At 35.2% G+C, this 23,965-nt stretch overlaps 1 protein-coding gene across 5 annotated transcripts in view; it reads left to right on the top strand.

The window, feature by feature from the left end:
• The window catches only part of LOC150092623 (pumilio homolog 1-like), a 328,288-nt gene that overhangs the window by 253,094 nt on the left and 51,229 nt on the right, over positions 1-23,965 (top strand). For all 5 annotated transcript variants that reach the window (XM_090414703.1, XM_090414704.1, XM_090414702.1 and 2 more), the window contains 2 exons: positions 1,999-2,130; positions 21,296-21,554. In XM_090414703.1, the coding sequence (XP_090270829.1) occupies positions 1,999-2,130; positions 21,296-21,554 (391 nt within the window). The remainder of the gene's footprint in view (positions 1-1,998; positions 2,131-21,295; positions 21,555-23,965) is intronic.

The raw sequence follows: 23,965 nt of genomic DNA, 5'->3' as shown, positions 1-23,965 counted from the left end.
TCTTTTAGGTGTTCATAAAACTCTTCAACATCTTCTTCACTTTTGTCAGCTGTGGGTGCATAAGCTTGGATGATATTTATGTTAACGGGGTTTCCCTTAAGTTGTAACAGCATTATCCTTTCAGAAAATGGAATCCAATTTAGTACTGATTTATTGATTTCTTCATCTACTATTATAGCTACACCATGTCGATGTTTGTTCTCATCATTCCCAGAGTAATACATTCTTGTATTATCTTGTTGACACTTTCCAGATCCTGGCCATCTTGTCTCGCAAATTCCCAAAATCCGGATGCCCAGCCTCTTCATTTCTCTTGTGGCATTTCTTAATTTGCCAGCTTCATACAGAGTTCTGACATTCCAAGTTGCAATTTTAAAAGTGGACACCATTTTGAGCCCGGAGATTCTTCACACCCCTGTTCCATTTAAGGGACGCCGGGAACTTGGGGCCAATCGTAAGGGTTTGCTCACCATGGTGGTTGTTCTGGAGATAAGGTAGAGCAGTAGTTTCTCCGTTTGCTTTCTGCTCTGCAGTATTACAGACGTACACAATATAATCATATTGCCATCTGCAAATCTCTGATCACAGGCTTTTCCGTCATCATTTGGCTTCAACCTTGTGTCAGTACTGACAATGCTGCTTCCCAATGTCAGGGGCAGTGACCCCAGCAGGTACTTTAATGGCGGCACTACTCGCCATGTCACTGAGTTGTCATTGGGCTTTGTGAGGTTTTAAGTGAGACAGAGTTGCCACTTCTGCTCCCCCACGCCCTGATAGCTCAGTCGCTGTTGGTCCACGGCTGCTTATTCGCCAGATTGCTCTACTTATATCACAGCTAGCCTCCATATCTGAAGGCTGTTCCCCGATCCGCCACCTGGGGACGCACCCGGTAGTAGTCAGCTCTGCCCCGGGCAGCTTCCTTAAATTTCCTTATGTAACAATTTTTTTCAGGGTAAGACACATTTGTTTTTTGCCAGAGTACATTATGGCCGGTAGAAGTTGTATGGTATGCTAGGCCTGATTTGTGTTTTCTTCTTTTTTGTACATCTTTTTGGTGTTCGTTCATGCAAATTTCCCCTGATTTTCCCATCTGGCCTACATAGCAGATGCCACAGGAACAATGAATTTTATATATATGCAAACATGCTTAGACTTCCAACGCAGTGTAACAAAAGCCAGAGCCTAATTCTATACCAAGTTTGGTCGGTATTGATAAAAAAATATACCCAACGTAAACAACAGAGCCTGGCAGCATCCAGCATTGTTCAAACTTAGCATTGCACTGAATCTAGATGGAGATATTCAATTTAATAACAGTTTGACAGCCTGAAGATGGAAAGTGAAACGACTTACGAAACTTGTTGGGTTTGTTTTTTATTTTCATTTTGTTTAATAAACATGTGGTCCAGTTACCGGAATCTTTCTTATGAAGTGTTTAAATTTCTTCAAAATGACCAATAATGGTTAAATGAATGGGTGATACAAATTCTCACTCTGTAACTGGCATAAATATGTCCGTTATTTGTGTGAGTTCTCATCACATAGTGTTCTTTCTTTCCTTTAAACAAGAAAGAACTTAAAGGACTGTACAGTTATTTAAGTAATATATATTTCAGTAAATGGTCTTGAATAGATATATCTGTGATTTGTATTAGTTTAAAATCTGATCACTTATTAATAATACATATGGCCATTTGCGCTTGGAAGCCATTATTGATCTTATTGCTTGCGAGAATAGGACCAGTAATGGCAAATATGCAAATACAAAACAGATTTAAATATGATTTTGGAATCATTTCCTCACTTGGTTTGTAATCTTGTTATTTGGAGAATGTCCATATTTAGTTTAATCATTTATTAACAACATTCCCCCTCCTTTTAAATGTTAAGACTTAGATTGCATAGAAGTCACATTTTGTCACTTCCTATTGCACATAAACACAATGCTTATATGGTTTTTCATGATATTTCAGTTTTTATTTTTTGATGTGTTTTTAGCTCAAGTCTTGATAAATCAACGGGTAGAAGTAGATTGCTGGAAGATTTCCGTAACAATCGTTATCCTAGCTTGCAGCTTAGAGATCTTGCTAATCACATAGTTGAATTTTCTCAAGATCAGCATGGTTCAAGGTAATGGCTATTGCACTTTGTGTGGTTTCTCTCTAAAAATGTAACTGCACTTGATATTTGTTAGGAAACCGCTAACATATGATAAGTTACCATTTCAAATTTAAATGGCAACTTTTCATTCATCATATGTTTCCTAATATATATTAGTCTGAAATTTAAGTCTGGAAAGTGAGCAGTGTCCTTTTCCAAAATTTTAAGAATTGTGTGCCTATCTCCTTAATGTTTTGAAAGAAATGTTTTATGTATATGTTTTAATTTCTCTCTCTCTTTCTCCTCAGCAGAAAATGAATTATTTGATGCACTGGGCAACAACATAATAGAAAGTGTCAATCAGTACACATTCAAATTGCTAATGAATATATTTGTTCTAGAAATGCTGTTGTGTGGTTGCAGTAAGGTGTTATTAGTTCATTCTAGTTTGTATACTCAGTGCATGTAGAGCTGTTTGTTATCAGAAAAAAGAAAATTGAGAGAAAATGTTAGGGCTGATGATCCCGAACATTTTCTCTCAATACATGTGCAAACATGCACATAGATACATATGTGCATGTTTGCACATGTATTGAGATAGATACATTGCAATACATTGCACATAGATACATCAGGATTTTGTGTGCCTTAGAGACAATAATAATAATAAAAAAGAAAAAAACATGATAATCAGTTAAATATATGTCATTATTTTTTTCCCCTCTAATGGTGAGATGTTTCCTCAGGATGTAGTATAAAAGAAGCTGCTTTAAAAAAAAAAAAAAAAAAAAAAAAAAAAAAAACATATCCATTATTATATAATGTGTCTTGAGTGATTTCATTATCTATTGTGCATTGCATGAAAGATGTTCTATTCAGACCTGTGAGAGGTCATTGCTGTGAAATTATTGGAATTTCACCTTCTCAGCATATATTGCATGAAAAAAAAGTTCACAGATGATTTTGTAGTATTTATCAAAAATACTTTTGTAAGAAAAGCACAATAATTTAGAGTTATGCAATAAATTCTCACAGAAATCTTCAGATAAAATACTGAGTAACACTTTTCATTGTATTACACCATCAGTTTTGCCATCTTATTCACAATTTCCTTAGTACATGTGATTCTGTTATAAATGGCTGCACATCAGCACTCTTTCAAACTGCTAATTGTACAGTAATATAAACTCCCTTTCAGATATGTAATTCAAGTCCAACATCAAATGCAATATGCAAATTTACTTGTAATTTAGGTATCTTTAAATAACATTAAAAATAATTCCCCAGATATTTACTTCCTAAATATGATGTCTATGTCTATAGTCATTATAGATGCATACTATTGCCATATCCACTATTACAAAATTATATTCAGTTTTAATTAATCTATAATGTCATCTTTAGATGTTTCTATGGTCTGCCTTTTTTTTTTTTTGGAGATCACTCTCCAATAATAACTTCCATCTATTGGGAGCTTCTGACGAGATTAATTCCTCTTTTTTTCCTGGACTATAAAAATAACTTGAACCTGACATGCTATTGTCTTTCTGGATGGTGTGCCTTGTTATATGTCCATCTGATTTGATTCTTACAGTTGATTCTTTCTATATCAACCTTTTAACAAACTACATTTTATATATATATATATAAAAGGTCCAGTAAGTTTCTAAATTTTGATGAACTGATTGTGTGACAGTATTTCATATAAACAATAAATTACATGATAACCACAGTAATTAACTTTAATGAAATGAAATACTTACATTTCATTAAATTACAGTACATCATTGCATAGAAATAAGCAAATCAAAGAAATGGGAATGCAATGTACATACAGCAGTTGGTGGTTTACCAGTTAAAAACTAGTAATCCCGTTAAAAAAAGAATAAAAACTGCTGCTGCGTGCTAGAAATTAATCATCATTTATTTATAATTTTACAATTTTAAATAGGGAAACCAATCAAAACAAATAAGTAGTCTGTGTACACTAAGAGAGGACTTGGAGGTTGTTATGATGTGAAGGAAAACCAGGCTTCTCTGTCATATGCTAATTGACGGATCTCTGATGCAGAGAATTGGGGGGAAACGGGGAGAATATTGCTGATGTATTTCCAATATGGAGTTTGGGGTCTGCCTCTTTTTCCATCTGTAGGGGCGTGGATGACCAGAGCATCAAATGGTGGATGTCTAAGTTGGTGTCCGAGCAATTTTATTTGGTTTCTTTGAACAGTGCTGACTAGAGGATCTTGCTGAGTTTCATCTAATATAGTAGAGTTGGGAATGCGTCTTCCCAGGAGTAATCCAGGATATTTCTTAGACAAGTAGTTCCAAAGCTATTTATAATATTGGTTGCTGATTTTGTTGAGATGTTCCAGGTCTGGGAGCCATACAGAAAGATAGACTGGCTGGTGCACTTGTAAAGATGAATCTTCGTTTCTTTTGAGATGAGGCTCAACTTCCATACTTTATTAAGACTTCTGTGGAACTGCAGTGCTTGCTTGCTTTTTTTTTTTTTTGGTCCTTCTTCAAGGTGATCATTTTGATTTATATAGATGTGCCCATCTATCTGATGTTTTAATATTTTTGTTTTTTGGAAGTTTATTTTTAGTCCAAATATTCTGTAATGTTGGAGTCAATGAGGACTATATCATCTGCAAAGCTCAGGTCTTCAAGGTGCATCTATATATGTGTCTTCGATAAGGATTCCAGATTCAACTTGTTAATTTAAAAATATAGTCACCATATAATCACTATGGTGAAGAGATATGGGGCCAGAGTATCTCCCTGTAGGACTCCTGTGGTGATGGGAAAACTGTCTGTTTTGTCTCTGTTAACTAGTATTGTGGCTATCTCTGGTAGGGTGCTTTGATTGCCCTGATAAGTTTAAGTGGAATGCCATAAAGTTTGAGCATTTCTCATAGTCATTCCCTGTCAACAGAATCAAATGCTTTAGTAAAGTCAATAAAGTTCAAAAGCAAAAAAGCAATGGTAGATTCTTGATATTTGAACCTTCTGTTAGTCTTCTGATGCAGTGAATTTTTTGCCGCATTTTTTGCGGAATCCAGCCTGGTTTGTGGTTCAGTTCTATTTAATATCATTCTATTGTAGATTTTTAGTGGAGTAGAGAGGAGTGCGATTACTCTGTAGTTTTCAGGTTTGTTCAGGTTACCATTTTTTAGAATTGGTATTATTAGACCCTCTTTCCACTATTCAAGAACTTTCCCAGAGGAAAGTGCAAAGTTATATATGTGTAGAAGTTGTTCTTTGATATCTGTAGAGCAGTGCTTTAAAGCCTCAACTGTGATGCCATCTGCTCCCGGTGATTTTCCTGCTTTTTGTTGTTCAAGAGCCATTGTGAACTCCTGCATGGTGAAATAGTCGCAGGTAATGCTAAGAGTTTCCAGTACTATGGTTTTTGAGAGAGCCTGTGTAGCTCAGTAGAAGTGGCGTTTGCACTCTACGGCGCTTGACCACACGAAGAAAGGATTTGATGGTTCAATTCTAGTCGCCGACTAGAGGAAATTTTTCTAAGCCTTTTTTCGACCGGTTCCCGAGTTAGTCACTCTGGCACGTGCTAGCGGGTTTTTCTCCCGGAAACTCGGGACGGAAAAAAAAGGAAACTCGAGAAAATCGACCGTTGAACCCACACTATTTTCAGACATTAAAAATATTGTGTTAGGGACCGCGAGGTGGCAACACTAGCTTGCCGCCTTCTTCACTGCATATCGATGAATCAGTGATAGCCTTGGGCCAGCTGTCTCTGATTGGCTACTAGTGGAGATTGAACTGCCCACTCAGTCTCCATAAGTTAGATAGGATAAACGGCCCTGCCTACTCCCTATACGGAAATCAACGTTTGGGGTTGGCTAATTGACTGATAATTCTCAGATAATATTAAAAACTATTTTTGATGGTTATCGTGTAATTTAGAGTCATGCCACAGGTACCTCCAAAGGTTAGTATTTCACATGTTATAGTGGAGAGAGAGTTTCTGTGATTTAAACCCTGATTTTGAAAAAGGAATGAAAAAGTAGTGATTAATACTGTCAGAAGATTGAAAAAAAATTTCTCATAGTATCAGAAAAGTTTAATGCTGCTCCAAAGTCTCATGATATATGTGGTCAGTACTCAGAATCCAACGAAGAAATACCTAAACAAAAAAAACAGTGCACTATTCGATAAAATCATGAACTGGGATCTTGATGTGGTCAAACAAATAAGACCATATCACTGAAGAATAATAATTCCTACCAGTTATCATATATGAGGTTACCTTTTTAGACATCTTCAGTTATATATGGATTATTTGATTTGTGTGTCTGTCAAGTATTCTGGGGACCTAGCTTATGTCTTTACTTTTATCACGTATTGATTTCATTTTTTCGCTGAAGTGAATAACATAATTTTCCTTCAAGCTTTTTTTAATCTCACCTGCAAGAAGTTGGATACCTATATTGTATTTAGTGCCATAGTGCACTAAGGGTCAGATAATCTCAATGTCCCATTTTGGAGACCAAATGGCACTTTTTTTAAGCCAGTAAGCAGATGGATTGTCTCATACCATGTATAGATAAGTCTTTCACTTAAAGATCTTTGGAGAGTGGACCCTACCCACTCAGCCAATTGAAACTGGTAGCGTAATATACCATTTGCAGATGCTTTCCATATTTTTTTCCTCAGGATTTCATCAGATGTTACCATGTAACTTCGTGGTGCACTGTCATATCAAATGTAAGAGCAGGTGGCAGGCAATGTAATAGAGGATCCCTTATCTCACCTTCTAATTATTATCTTGAACACTTGGAACGGGTACAGTTTTAATTGTTTACACCCTTCTCAAACAGTTATATGAATGAGGTGTTGACTGATTTAACATATGAATATGCTCTCATTTTGAACTGAATAGTTTCTTTGAGAGAAGAGTAATTTATGTTCTTGAATAAAATTTGTATCATAAAAAGAAAAGAGAATCTAGAAGGCTGATTATTCTTATCAAATTCTGATACAGAATGATGTATACTAACTTCCTATCAGCAGCTTCTTCTAAATCAATCTGTCTGTCGTTACGCTTATATTTCAGTCGTTTAACATACTTCTAACTGCATGATTCATCCACCTACCCAGATCTTCCTTGGGCTATTTCCCAGCATCAAACACCTGTTCTGCTAACCTTTCTTCTCTTGTTTTGGTAAATTTTCTTCAAGATAAGTTCTGTTCACACATTCCTAGTTCATTCTTTTAAGTAATTTGATTCAACTCCTGTAATACAATCTTTGCTTATTTTTATTGTCTGTATCCATATTTAATTTGCTATTTTCATTAAAAATTGTGTCTAAATAGCTAAAATGGTTTGATTCCCCATTGCAGCTGATTTAGTGTCTGTACCTCTTTTCCTAATCTGTCTTTTTGACTGATTTTCATGCCAAATTTGTTATAACATCAGTTAAGGAATCCTGTAGGCTTGCACTAGATTTAAACATAGAACATCTACATAAAGGCCTGAGGTTGGCATCTCCAATTTTGATATAGGACTTGGTGCCACTTTCTTTCATGATGTGATCCATGAGGATGTTCACGAATAATGGTGGAGATTTTTCACTCTTATCTTACACCTGTCATGAAAATATCAAACCATCTGTCACTACTACCTTCTTCAATTCTAACCTTTTAACTTAAATATAAACTTTATATTGCTGTATATAATGCTCCATTTACCCTATATAATTAATTGTAGCATATGGGTAAATGGAACAATTCTTATCCTCTTCTTAAGAATGCTTGCATAAATTTTACAGGCATTATTAGTAGGGAAATTTCTGTATTATTATGACATTGTTTTATTTCTCTAGTGTTAGATGCTGTGCTATCAGATTTCTACTACATCTGGAATTCAGTGTTCTGACCATATCTTCAGAATTATGCATTGCAGCAACTTTTATACCTAGATATCTAACCATTTCTGATTGAATGATGTCTGCTTCAGCTGCCTTTCCATAATTTCATTTTCTCATACTTTTTTCTGCTATTAATATATAGTCTTGATTGCATTCCTCTTGAATATGTTCTAAATATTTTCTTCCACCATGTTGTCACGTGTTTCATTTAACAATCTTTCAAAGTAATTACTCCAGACATCAAGTTACTCCTATACATTTTTATATATATCCAGCCTCAAAAGGCTATAAACTATAGTATATCAATACCATGGAGATGTTAAGTCATTTTTATTATTTATTTGTTTGGTATATTTATATTTTACATAGTTGGAGAGCAGGTACATTAACCACTCAGCCAGGCCAACAATTGCCTGTCTTTGGTTTTCATGATACTTTATCATTTTGTAATTTCCGATTCCTTTTATAGTATCTTTCCTCATTTCTCATCTTTGTCAGTAGTGCTCCAGAACAGAACATTATGTGCCACATTCATGGTATATATCTTCTATTCTTAACCAAACTTTTCCCATGACTCTATTTAGCTACTTCATCACCACATATTGCACAGCTTTCATTTGGTGTCTGTATTTTGTGAGAGAAAACCAGAAGTTTGCTTGAACACAAGCAGACTTACTTGCTTGAAATCTATCAGGTGCATATCATTATTAATAGCTTTGTTCTTTTCTCCAAATTTTCCCAAAATACATCTCATTATCCAGTATTTTATTTATTTATTTATTTTTTTATAGCTCTCTAATAAAGACATTTTTCCTCCCTGTCATCTACCTTATGTTGGGAAACTAAACTATGACCATTGGAAAATGAGACTAAACCATATACATGGCTTAGTCTCATTTTCCCATTCCACATTTTGATGTTTGTCCACATCTCACTGTTTGAAAATTTTCTATAAAAATTGCCTGCCATTTTTAGTGTTGACTACCATTGCTATTTCATCCTTTCACTGATCATCATTGCCTGAACAATAACACATCTTGTAGTTATTTAGAAGAATCTTGCCTGTCGTTGTCGTCTTTGTTTTTGTATGACCAGTTATGTTGACATAGTATTTCTGTAATTGTTCAGGTGTTTTCATTTCTTTTCTGCCCATGCTTCTTACATTGATGGTACCTATCTTCAATTCTGCAATGCTGAGTAGAAAATAGTTCGTTGGCCAAATCCCAAATTGCCTGCTCTTATATATACCTCCCAGATATATACCTGCTAATGAGAAGGCAAGGATTTGACATTAGATCAGAATCCCTGGTCAGTTCTTCACATTCTTTAAAAGGCTATATGGAGGTCTCTTCCTAGTTATCTAGCTTTGATCCTTAAGCAAGTTCTAGATGTTCCTATTATTTAACACGTTCACGTTGGAAATTTTTGCATGTTTATTGTACCAATAGGACTTCTCGTTACCAATTGTTTGAATTATCAGAAAATAAAGTGAAATATATTTTTAAAAAAAGGAAAGAAATACATCTAACAAGCACAATAAATCGTGCAAGATGATTTGTTCCTTTGTCAACTCACGTGTATTCATGCCACACCCACACAAATCGCCTGATCTGCATTATTATATCATAGATAAGCTCCTCCCTATAGTTATTTACTGAACTAGCAATGTATACAGTCACTATTTCTTATTGGTTAGTGATTTATATTTCGCAAACATAATCTCTTTCTATCTCTTCAGAAGTTTTTTTGTTAATTATGCCCATCATAAATACAAATATGAAAGTCATACAGGATCACACATCTTTTATTCCAACCCCAGAGATAAGTACACATAATATCACAGATGTAAATTATTCATAATCCATTTTGCAGCACTGAAAATATTTTTATTCATGTCTATTCTTTCTCTTCCTCATATTTGCTATTCTTTACATCCCCCCCCCCCCCCTCATGCAGAATTAGTTATCAAAGAACCCTTCATGAAAATTGGTTTTTCTGGCAAAATGGAGGAACAAAATTGTTGGTAATTTTGCTTGCCTTCCTGCCAAATAGTTAGGTTTGCAGTGATCAAGTTACTATCGCCCCAATTTGACCGTCTTAAGAAATGGATTGCACTCTTCCATATCATTATGCTTCAAGTGTTCCTTTAGATACATAATTGTTATCTTGTTAACATTTTAAGCCTAATTACCTGTCACATCTGAGTAACTAGTCTTCATATAGATATGATTCTCTGATGGGTGGGATGGCTAATGCTGTTTTCTACTTTGTATGTCAGTTGTTTATATTCTCAGAAAAAAATTCAATGTTTCATTACAAAAAGATGGTGTGAAATCTGTAACAGAGCTAAGATGATACAATATTCCACATTTTAGTTAGCCAAAGTATCTTAATTATACATTATTTCCATCTATCACAGTATAAAGAAGAGTTCCCATTTCGTGTTTCACATATTTCAGATTAAATTGATAGGATGTTGAGAAAGCTTCAGGTAAGTAGTTATTTTGTTTTTTAGCCAATGATGTGCATTCTCCCACTGTGCCAAAATAACCCTGCCCAGTGCATATCAAGTACCATGTGTGAATGCATAACAGCTTGATGTTGGTTGGATTTGGATTTTCATTCTGCGGAGAAGAGAATTGATGAATGCCAAAGTTACATTCACAGCATCGGAATCTGAGCTAGGACAGTGTTTGAAACTAAACCTAGAATTCTTTAAAATAATGCCAAGTTAATTCATTGAAGCAGTTTAAATAGGTCTACTACAAGTCGGCAAGATTCTCGGATTAAACTGAATAGCTGTTGTAATAGATATGGTATGAAGGTCAGCAATAAAAAGACAAAGACAATGAAAATAGGCAGAATCATTGAAAATGTCAACTGTGTTATGAATGGAGAACCTGTGGAACAAGTAAAACATTTCAGCTACTTAGGCACGATTTTTAGTGAAGATGGGAAATTAAATATAGAAATATACAACAGAATCAGCAAAGCTGGTATGGTGGGAAGTCAATTGAATAAATTCATATAGAATAAGAGAGAAATTAGTTGGAACACTAAATTAGCCGTATACAAAACAGTGTTCAAGCCAGTTTTAACTTATGGATCTGAGAGCTGTGTCAGAAGTAAAACACTTGACCAAAGACAAGAGACCGCAGATATGAGAGTCCTGAGAAAGATTAGAGGCGTGAACAGATGGAATCAATGGCAATATCATATTAAAAATGAAGATATTAGGGAAGAACTTGACATTGTCAGCATCCAGGAATGCGTTAGCAGAGCTAATCTCAGGTGGTATGGCCACTTAAATAGAATGGGAGAGAAAAGATTAGCAAAACAAGTGTTCTCTGCCAGGTTGGCAGAAAAACGACCCAGAGGAAGACCAAGATATAGGTGGATTGATACGGTACAAAGTGCATTAGACGATAGAAATATAAGATCTGATAATGTTGGAGTCTTGACAAGTAACAGACTGATTTGGAGGAAAATTGTAGATAGGAAGTTGGTAATGATGTATTTTTTTCATGTAGTACTATCATATCCTGTACACCCCTTGAGGGTACATGGCAGGAATTTGATGATGATAATGATGAGTTTAAACAGGAATGTTATTTAAAAAAAGAGTTTCTTTTGCATTTTTCTCACTTGAATTGGTGGCCAGTTAGCTATTCCAAAAGTTGGGGAGATTGAACTGTATGTGATAGGGTTAGATTATTTTTTTTCCTATTATAGAGAAAAAATAAGGAACTTTTTTTTCAAGCCATTTCATGCTGCTGGAAGTTGGTGGTTTCTCATTAAGTTATAAAATTCACCTACCATCTAAAGACATGCATGTGGTGGGATTCAAGCCCACATCCTGTGGATAGGGAAGTAGACAGAATTATCCATTTGTACAACCAGACTGTCAAATTGAACAGCTCTTACAGATAACAAATCATCATTATATCCTGTGAGTTATTGTGATAACACTTAGTTAGTTGTCCTATGCAGTTTTATTATAACATTCGTTTTCTACCATCCAGTTGTCATGTTTTCTATAAAAGTTAAAAGTATGAATTAATAGTGATAATGACTAAATTTTTTTGTAATTTTTTTCATGTCTCTGCTTAGATTTCACATACTGCTGATATGTAAATTTTTTTTCATTTACATAGCAGCAATTTTCAAAAAAGTGAATTTATTGCAAAAATTGCAATGAATTCACTTTATTGCAATTTTTAAAAACATTGCTTCTTTGTAATAATAAAAAAGAATAATTTGGTTTTTTTTTTACATTTTCATAGTGCCTGTTAATATTTTCCAAAACTGGTGTGTATAATTATAAATATATTTTATAAGTAGGGCGATAATGTTTTACCTAATACATGAACACTAACCAAGAGGTATATAACATGAAATCTGTAATTAACAGTGAAAATACAATTTTAAGTTAATTTTTAAACATCTTATCTGTCAAGATAAGATCCCCAACATTATCAGATCTTATATTTCTATCTTCTAAGGCACTTTTTACCATATCAATCCATCTATAATCTTGGTCTCCCTCTGGGTCTTTTTCCTGCCAACCTGGATTGCTAATCTTTCCTCTCCCATTCTGTTTAAGTGACCATACCACCTGAGATTATCTCTGCTAACGCATTCCTGGATGCTGACAATGTCAAGTTCTTTCCTAATATCCTCGTTTTTAATATGATATTGCCATCTGCTCACATCCCTAATCTTTCTCAGAACTCTCATACCTGCAGTCTCTAGTCTTTGGTCAAGTGTTTTAATTCTAACCCAGCTCTCAGATGCATAAGTTAAAATTGGTTTGAACACGTCTTGTATACAGCTTATCTCGTGTTTTGACTAATTTCTCTCTTATTCCATATAAATTTAATCAGTTGACTTCCTACCATACCACTAAAGACTAAGTATTGCTTGATATAATGCCCCATTGACACCATATAACGTTTTGAATAGCTTGGCACTTTATCATATGCCTTTTCCAGATCTCATCACCATCATCATCATCATCATCAAATTCCTGCCATGTACCCTCAAGGGGTGTACAGGATATGACAGTACTACATGAAAAAATTGAAAAAATTACATCATTACTTTTCCAGATCTAGAAAACTTAAATACAGATCTCTGTTATATTCCCATGCTTTCTCAACTATTTGTCGTAAAGTGAAGATCTGATCCCTGACAGCCTCTATTTGGCCTGAATGCAGCTTGTTCTTCACCAAACTTTTCTTCCCTAATCCTTCTCAACCATTTCTCAAGTATACTTGCATAAATCTTACCAGGAACTCTCAGTAGGGAAATACCCCGCATGTAATTCTGAGATGATTTATTTCCTTTTTTTTTTTTTTGTATATATGGGTACTATGAGGGCTGTACTCCAATCATCTCGAATTCGTCCCTCTGTCATGCCAATTCTGAACTATGCAGTGCAGTCACTGCAAGATTTTATACCTCCATACTTGAGCATTTCTGGTTGAATATCATCTAATCCAGCTGCCTTTCCACATTTCAGGCTTTTGATGGTTTTTCTTCAAGTATGGATATGTATTCCTGATTGCATGCTTAGTGTTTTTTTTACCACTGGGCTGTCACTGATTGTTTCATTTAGCAATTTTTCAGTTTTCGAATTTTTAAACATCTCTTTGTAAATTAATTGCAGTTCAAAACTATATGTTAATAAATGAAAGAAATAAAAAAATATTGAGAGAATCAATGTGGAAAAATCATCAATGCTAAAAGATTATTCTCATGTCTGTACTGAAAAATGCTCGGATATGAACAAGAACACGTGACATCGTCCAGTATTGTTCAACATCAATAACGTTTTATATCTGCATTCTGTTATTTGAGTTTATGAATAGCCAGATGGTGATGATTTGTATTTATTAATTCTCTTGGTTAAACTTTAAGTTATACTATTTACCCCCTGAAGATGTAAATCCTACGATTTACGAAACTTGTCGGGAACTATTATTTCAATATTTTGTATAACTGATTAATAAAAAATGTGGTGTAATCACCGAAATATATCTTTTGAACCAATTAGCCACAGAAGTCTATGCCTGCAATTACAAACATACGGTGAGTGTTTTTGGCATAAAGTTATACAACTAGAGAAACTATGCATTAAACATCTCAACTTCATTTACCGTCTAATTTTCCTCATCCAATGCAGAGATAACGAAGTCATCCCGAAATTCATCAAAATCAAATGCATATTCCATATAAACAAGGCCTCCAGAATTTATTATAAAATGGAACTAGCTTTTCTAAGAGAAAGAATTAGTCACTAGAGCTGAATTAGCAATGATTAATAATAACTATTTTTCTCTTCATAACGAATTGGCCAATCTCTTCCATCCTACCTATGGAACAACATCGATAGTGTTACATTCAACAAAACAATAGCAATCTCGGAACAGAAGAAACATAAATTAATTCATAAGTTCAACATACTCCTTCAGAAGAAGGAAATACATAAAAAAACAACTAGATCATTCAAAAGTAGTTATTAACCTTTCTTCAAGAGTCCTAGCAAAAGAGGAAAATAACCTTTTACTTAAGGGTTTTAACTTCACCTTAACCTTTATATCATAGCACAAATAGAAAAAGGAATTAGAAATCTACCGGACAACACAGCAGATCTTATCCGTATAGAAAGTACAGCTTTACTATTATAAAGTAGATTACCGTAGGAACCTACCTTACAATGAACATGCTTGCCTTAAAAAGTTAAAGGATGACAAAAAGATTGTCATAATCAAAGCGGATAAAGGCAACGCAACTGTCGTTTTAAATGCTACAGAATATGATAACAAAACGAAGTCTCCTGGAAGATACAAACACCTACAAACCCTAGACAGAGAGCCGACTTGGCAGACATGCAAAAAAAAAACAAATAATCTAATAAATAAAAAAAAGGTGTCTCTCTGGATGGAAGAACTTAAAAATTCTTACAATCTAAACATCCTTTGATACTGTTGTGTCTTGAATAAGCTAGGAAAGGTTTAACATGAATTATTCAGGACACAACTTTAATTAAACATGGGCAGAGAATGTGGCATGTTGGCAATAGATTAGAAAGATAACTTTATGTATATAAATCAAAATTAAGAGCAAGAAATTGTATAAAAATGAAAGAAAATTTTAAAGACCTAACCTGTAATGCATGTGGATCAGATATAGAAATTAATTAAAGCTGTTAAATCCATTTGAGAACCCCATTTCATGTATTATAAAGTAACAAAGCCTGTAAGCCAGCGTCCAAGGGTCACCTTTAACCGTCCTGTGTTATGCATACCAAAAGGGGGAGAAGGTAGTTATAGGAAAGAGAAACTAAAGCGCCTTCCAAGAACACAACAAACGCACATGCGATGTAATAGAGGGAGCTGGACACCGTGGCGTAAACCCACGTGATCGCGATAGCCAAGAAACACCGAGAAAAGAGAGAAAACAAAAAGGCCAAGCAAAACCCCACAAGCGGCTTTTTTTTTGGGTTCCTGTTTCCTGACCTTTCTTGGATGTAGGTCCAGTCCGCTCCAATGGAGAAGTTCCTGGCTGGCCGTGGAAGGCATTGGTTCATCTGTCACAGTGTTTGAAAAGGGCCAAGCTATTTCCTAAGACTAGGATAGCTGTGCGACGGAGGAACCAAGCTGATGCCGTCTGTTCTGGCTATGCTCCTGAGCCATATCACCTTTCTCGCCGGAGTTCTAACCATATAGTTATCGAAGGCGATCAGACGAAGAGCAGAGTGAAGAAGCCTTGATGCCCAGACAAGGCAGGAAGAAAGACATAGTATCGATACAGAGACGGTAAAGTAGACTTTTGTATTGTGTTTCCCTAAGAACATTTGTGAAGTGAACTGATTTTATGGAACTTTAAGAACTGTCTACAACTTGGCACAGGCCCATTTGTTTGAGGATTGTCTGCCTAACAAGGCCATGTTTATCTGCATGAATTAATAGTAATGTGTAAAGTGATATAACTAATGACCACGTGAATGTAGAAAGTGTGATAGATGTTAATGAGATAATGTTAAGTTACTTATAATAGTGGTTCTAAGCAAGTTTATTATATGTTTTGTATATTAGTATTGAACCAAGGATCTTACTTGAGTATAATTCAGATTAAGTAGTAGTAATGCTTATTTGTATGATTTCTCAGTATTGCAGTAATTATACAACAGAGTTGAATGCCATTCAGCTTGCACTTGTACATATAAAAGAAAACTGCTACAAAAAGTGTATAATTTATGTAGACTCATTAAGCTCTTTACAGGCTAACTCCTCTCCTATGTATAATCCACATTGAGTGCTGTATGAGCCGTTATAGCTGATGTACAAAATGAAAACACTTAATTTTGATGTTCAGTTGGGCTGGATTCCCAGCCACATTGGAATTAAGGGAAATGAGACTGCAGATGCCACTGCTAGATCAGCTCATACTTTTTCCACATATTGTTTGACAGTACCATATACAGGCAGTTTATAAGATCAAAGCTAAATTGCTCAGTGGCAAGAAGCATTGGCATTCTAGTAGATATACAAAGAGAAAAGAGGAAGTTGTTCTTGTTAGGCTCTGCATAGGTCAGTCATCTTATACATTCTTATTTACTAAGGATTCATGACCCTCGCATGTGTGAAAAATGAAATACATGTCTCGCTATTTGTCATTCTGGTGGAGTGTCAGCACTTTACATGAGACAGGAATGAGATTTTTCCTATCTAGCCAAGCTATATATACTCAGGGTTGTAGCCAAATTTAAAAATGCAGGGTGCGAGGATTAGGACTTAAAAATTACATTAAAATCAAGGATGTTTACAAGTAAACTAATTCATTTAAGACCACTAAGAAGTACTATCATTAAAACATTGATATGGACATAACATCATTCTTGATCAGAATCAGATTAGAAAAATTGGACACACTGATATCATTCTATGAATAATCAAATGAAAACATATTTTGTCTGAAGTTTTGTCATCTTCTCGCAAAAGATGCCATAATTTGGTTCTTCCATCCCAGTTTATTAAGACAAATATAGTCCATATGTTCTTGTAAATCTTTCTCTAAAATGGAATGCTTTATGCAAGGTACACACACTGGCCACTGAATTAGAAACCTTTATGCAGATGTACATAAACCGTCACTTATTTAGCATATATGCAAAATACTTGATCATGTTCATCACCACATGTTCTAAACAACTATTTAAGAATGTTTTGTGTTCTTTAAAACATGCAGCATTCTTCCTCAATAGCATTAATCACAATGGGAAAAACAAAGGTTCTTTTGGAGTTTGATAAAGGGCTTATTGTGGTCCCATCTGACTACAGCCATGATTTTGAAAACAGCAGAGCCGACTGGTTTATCAAAAGATGTTTATTAATCCATGGAAAAATAACCCACATTTCTTGTCTAAGGTATGCGCGTAACAGTAGTCCTAAGATAGTCTGTCAGGAACGAGATCACTCATCTGAGAAAGCTTGTACTAAAAAACAGAACTTCCTGTGTGCGGCAGTTGACTGAAGCATTTGGTGAAGACTGTTCCCAACCGAACTATGTTCAGAGAATGAGAAGAGAATCGGCATTAGTAGTCACATCTATCAACATCCAAAAATAGAGGTGGTAATGGAGTATGTGGGCCAGTATCATTTGGGTAGTAAGCTCACTTCTAAGGGTCAGTTGTGTTGTTGTTGTTGTACATCTCTTTCTCTGTGGTTTGTGGAAACAGGATTCGAGACTTATTGCGGCACTGGTGTAGTAGTTTACAGGGTAACTCTGGAATTCCACTTCTTTGTACATAGTGGATATACAGTATGTCTATATGGTCCCTACAGCAGACGAGGATCTCTAGAGCTGAATTTAAACTTGCTTCGATCATAAATCCTTCCTCAACTTTATTATGGACTTCTCATGAGGTCTCGACCAAATGCATAAAACATGACAATCACATGTACGATGTGGCTATTAAATAGCGAGACAAGGTACACTCTGAATTGTGTACTCGTAGCAGTGAGATGTGCTTGTGCTGTGAATGACCTTGAAGGTTCTAGAAGCAGTTGAGATAAGCGTTTGCTGTCGCTCGTAGCACGTGTGAAGTCGCTTTGCCAGAATAATATCTAACGTTAAGGCAAAATCTACAGGATAGTAGTGAAACTATGACATATGCTATGGAAACTATGGCCCAGAGGAAAAATAACATCAGCAGGATGGAGGTAGCGGAGATGAGAATGCTTAGATGGATGTGCAATGTCACCAGAAAAGATGATCGTCTGAGAAATTACTATGTAAGGGGAACGGTGAAAGTCACGAACTTAAGAGCAAAGATATAGGAGGCAAGGTTGAGATGGTTTGGTCATATGATGAGGAGGGAGGAAGAGTATGTGGAAAGAAAGGTTATGCAGATGGATTCAGGGGAGGAGGAAGCGTGGGCGGCCAAAGAAGCGATGGCAGAGGAGGACTTGAGGATGAAGAACTTGGATGTGGCTACAGCCCAAGACAGGAGGTTGTAGAGGAGACTCACTACAAACAGCGACCACTACTTAAGTGGGACTAGCTGCAGAAGAAGTTAAACTCGAGCAGCGCATTAATCTCAAATTCCTTGTGAAATTGAAGAAATCTCACTGAGTGTTTGAAACTGTTGCAGAAGGTGTACGGTGATAATATAATATCACGTGCACAAATGCTTTGCTGAAGATCGAAAAAATGTTGAAGATGATAGGGTCACTCTGTCATGGCAAGAACTGAACAAAACGTAAAAATTGATGAAATTGTCTGCAACGATCGCCGATTAAACATTCGGATGATAGCAGACAAGGTGCATGTTGATAAGGAGACTATGAGCAATTGAACATGAACAAAGTCTGCACCAAAATGGTTCCTAAAAACATCTGTCAGGAGCAGAAAGATGTCCGTAAACAAATTTGCACTGGCATCATGGAACCGCTGACAGCAGAGCCAGACTTGCAGGAGAAGATCATCGCATGTGATGAGATGTGGATTTTCCAGTATGATCCAGAAACAAAGACACTGGAAAACTCCCATGTCACCGAGAATGAAAAAAAAAAAAAAAAAAGCAAGAATGAGCAAGTCAAAACTGAAGGCAATGTTGATCGGTTTTGTGTGTGTGTGTGTGTGTGTGTGTGTGTGTGTGTGTGTGTGTGTGTGTGTGTGTGTGTGTGTGTGTGTGTGTGTGTGTGTGTGTGTGTGCATATATGAGAATGCTTAGGTGGATGTGCAGTGTCACCAGAAAGGATGATAGTCCTTATATATATATATATATCAGTGCCGTGGTAATGGTTTTGAATAGGTACCAGAGGGTCAGACAGTTAACCAACATTATTACCTTGACAGTAACAACAATATTACCTTGAGGTTCTGGCCAATCTGAGAGAACGAGTGAGGAAGAAGAGACCCGATCTGTGGAAGAACAAAGCTTGGATTCTCCATCAGGACAACACTCCAGTTCACAGTGCACTGTCTGTAAAGCAGTATCTGGCTGATAAGAAAATGGCAGTGTTGGACCATCCACCTTACTCACCAGACTTGGCTCCATTAGACTTTTACTTTTTTTCCAAAGTTGAAATCCGCATTGAAGGACACCCATTTTCAGTCAGTGGATGTGGTAAAGGAGAAAACGGCAGCACTACTGAAGCAGACACCTGATGACTTGCAGCACTGCTTCCAACAATGGAAAATTCGTATGAAACAGTGTATAGATAGAGGAGGAAAGTATGTTGAAGGGGATAACAATTAAGTTGTACAATTGTAATAATAAACCATATTTTTAAAAACAGTCGTTATTTAATAACCACACCTCGTAATGTACATCATTCTTTGATCCTGGAATGTAAGTAGTTGCTAATTGCAGGGCAGTTGCAGATACCCTCAGTAATAGCTCTATTAGTATATTACCAACATCATATCCTGTAGAAGTTTTTCACTTGGTTATAATGTAAATTCTATTTGATAAGAAATTATATTCTTGTAGAGGCTGTTGGCAGTTGCCTTAGTATCCCATAATACAAAACATTAGTAAAAGGGATACAACCCAGACCAACCTTTATTTGAGGTCTCATCATTGTGAGCCAGACCCAAGGAGATACCAAAGTTAAATTAATGCATATGTCATATATTTTCTATATGGAAGCAGTAGAAAGGTATCAGAGATAGTTGTAAAAAGTTCATAAAATAATCATTATATGTGAGACCAGCCGATCTTATATTTAATCTACAATTGTCTCCAGCAGTGAAAGTGCTTTAGGCTCCATGGCTTGAAATGCTGTGGAGCCTAATGGCTTCAATCAGCCATTAGCTTTTACAAATAATACTCAGTCATGCATACTGAAGTATATATGAAGTATAAATCCTGGTTACTGTTTAATATGCCACGTAAGCAAATCAGCCCAGAAGAATTTGAATATTCTGGCAAAAGCTTGTTTTTATAAGTAAGGTGGGTGGGAGGGGAGCAGAAATAATATGCGTTTGGTTTCTCCAGTTCAATCAAGCTAAAATAAACCTTATTTTTAAAATCATTTTTGTTCAGTAAAGAATTTGGATTTTGCAGAATGTGTGTGTGTGTGTAAGAAGGAAAGATATCCTGAGTGAGTGGTTGAAATATCTTGAAAAAAGCTAAACATAGAAGCAAAGGATTTATCATTTTTTAAGCCCTATGCTTTGGGGGAAAGGAGGAAATTATTTTAGCCTGTATAAACTAATTTTCACGTTAGCATATTTTCTACTACCAGGCAAAATTTCTGTTTTGTAGCCTAGTAATTTCATGGGAGTGACAACTAAATATTTTAATTCTGTGTGTGTGTGGGGAGTTAATCCTCAACAAACTAATGGAAACCATGGAGATAGGTTGTTGTGGTGGATTGCCTACTGTAAATGAATTTTCTTATGATGTTGTTTGCTATAGTGGAAGTCAACTGTGTGTATATGCACATTTGAGAGAGAGAAACATAGAGATACGAATATATAAATGTAATGTCAATTAAAATCTTTTCTATAGGCCAATGCCTTGTTATACATTCTAGTAAATAAAGGTCCTTTGTATCCTAGACACTACAGATCAGTAAGATATACTACATATTTGCTTTTAATATTATGTTTTATTTTTTTCTTGGTAATTTTAATAAAAGAAAAACCTGTTTTATTATTATTAATTTGTTACTTTTGTTATTTATCTGTAGTAAAAATTGATAATTCCATTCTTTTTTTACTTAGTATAGTAGTAATAGTATATATTTATATATTTATTGTATTATTATTATTTTTTTTAAAATTAGGTTTATTCAACAAAAGCTTGAACGTGCCACACCAGCAGAAAAGCAAATGGTGTTTAATGAGATCTTAGGAGCTGCATATGGTTTAATGACTGATGTTTTTGGCAACTATGTTATTCAAAAGTTTTTTGAATTTGGCACTCCTGAACAAAAACAAGCTTTAGCCCAGAAGGTAAAAGGTCATGTGTTGCCTTTAGCTCTACAAATGTATGGATGTAGAGTTATTCAAAAAGCATTAGAATCCATACCGCCAGAACAACAGGTAAGTGTGTATCTTATGTGTGGATAAACCTTTTTTTTTTCTCATCTTCCTTCTACACCTTTTATTTTTTCATTACATTATTTATAGCATTATAGTAAATGATTCTAGTAGTGGGATATAAATAAATGTAGACATGCAGATTTCTGTATACTTACTTGCCTTAACTTATATTAATGTTAAACAACGTGCTACATTATTTTCATTAGCCTGAATAGATATCACCTGAACAGGAAATTAAAATTCAACAAATTATTTACTTTCTTGGTAGGTGAGGGGAGGAGTTCCAAAAGTCAAACCAATAAGATTTTACATCTTATTGGTTTGACTTTTGGAAAATTGGTATGGTTGAGAATCCTAACAGCATGAAAGCATACATTATACTTGCTTGAATATAAGACACCCTCAGTTCGAACATGCTAAATAAATTCTTCAAGTCTAAGATAAAGTACTCTAAAAGTCCATTTTTTGTTGGCAGGATGTAGACCAGGGTTGTCCAACCTTTTTGCATAGGAACCAAATTTCAAATTTTTTTTCTCACCCCTCAGGCCAGTGACAAAATAGAAAGGTAAGTCTCAATTGTCCAACTATTGTCTAGTATGACACCATTTAAAATATTACAAGCAAGCCGAAATCATCGCTTTATCACAATGTGCTACACCAGTCCCTTGTTAAATAATTTTTACTGTTTAAATTTTATTTTGAAATATAAAAACTTTCATTTTGTTATTCCATAAATCATTATTATAAACTATTGTGATAACATGGCATATCAAATGTTGACAATGTTCTCCACTCTCCAAGTATCAGGCTGTTGGGTTCAATCCTGCCTTGGGCATGCATGTTTGTAAATGCATTTAGGTGGTAGATGGATTTCATCGCCTAACTTGATGTAATCCAATCTACTTACTTGAGGCCTGAAGTTTATAACCTTGTTGTAAAAGTGCTCGGATATGTGGAGCAGGGTTACTGGATTATCTGACCCTTAGCCTGATCACGGTAGTAATACAATAGGTTACAGTCATTTGTAGGTAGAATTTATGTAAAAATCATAAAACATGAAATAATTTTACATAAATCAGATAATATTAATTTGTAAGAAATCATTTTGATAATGACTTTTACTTTATTATTATTATTAATGAAGCTGTTTGTTGTAATATATGTTGCTAAACAGAATAATAGATTTAAAAAGTACATTGCGTAAAATTTGCATGCACACACACCCAGCCTACCAGATGTTTTAAGTGTACTTACATTATTATTAAATATGAAGAATATTACCACATGTTAAAAAAAAAATTTACTCCTATATATTTTTCTCCTTTTGGTAGAAGGACATTGTCAAGGGAGAGAATAAAACATTGATTAGGAACAGTTAATTGCAATTACTTCCTAAAACTTAAGATGAGCATGCAATCAGAGTAGATTTAGATGGTGTCAAAATTTCACATTTGAAGGAACAGACAACCAAATTGAAATCTGTTGAGTGCAGAATCTTAGTTTGATTGTCCAAAACTTTGAAACTAGTGTCACTTGGCATGGTAAGTAATGCCAGGTTTCTCTGATTTTGGTGTTTCTTAGATTCTAAGAACGCTGAATGGCAGAATGGTTCATCTATCCAAAATAACCACGTGTTAATACTTGAGTGCTAGGAGAACATCATGTTTGAGGTTTAATGGAGTATTAATAGCACTAAGAAAGGATTAAAAACTAATTTTAATGCTTCCAATATTTTGTTTGTCACTTAGACATCATCAGGGTGAAGTACAAATAACACTTGTAACACACAGAGAACTCAATGAAACATGGGTGATTAGAGTCCTATCTAGGTGGTGCATTTGTAGACAGCCTAGGATAGAAATTGGGACGTCTAATAATTAGTTTCCCAAATACCTATATTTTGTTTAAATTAGGTTGATTTCTGAGCGGCGTTACAGATTCCAAAAACAGTCTTTCTTTTTTAAATTTACTCTGATTGAATATGGTGGTTTACTTCCAGAAGATCCTGTGAGTGGCAACCAATATGATCTGCGAGACCAGATTGACCATAGTTGTGATTGCAGATGTAAGTTTCGTGTTCATCCAAATGGATTTATGGCTAATCTACCTGTCTGTCTGAAGTAAGCCAACTTGCAGGAGCAGGGTACTTTGTACACTCCAGGCACTGAGAGAGAGGAAGGAAATGATCTTTGGTAGAATGGATAAGGGTAGCAAGTTTCTGGTGGAGCTTAAAAGCTATGTAGAAGTTGTACTTTTTTTTAAATACCAGGCTATTTTTTCTGATGTACCCCAGATGTAAGGGATGGTGATGGCATTTCTGAAATCCTTCTGAAGGGATGGCTGGGGACTAGATGGGGGGAATTTATTTATTTATTTTCAATTTTGGCGATGTTTCATTGAGTATTATTGTT

The sequence above is a fragment of the Typopeltis vanoorti genome, chromosome 25 (assembly GCF_054136105.1).
Source record: "Typopeltis vanoorti isolate ZY-2024b chromosome 25, IOZ_Tvanoo_1.0, whole genome shotgun sequence".
Taxonomy (NCBI): domain Eukaryota; kingdom Metazoa; phylum Arthropoda; class Arachnida; order Uropygi; family Thelyphonidae; genus Typopeltis; species Typopeltis vanoorti.
Note: the sequence above shows the minus strand (reverse complement) of the source record. Positions and strands in the feature narration are given on the sequence as shown.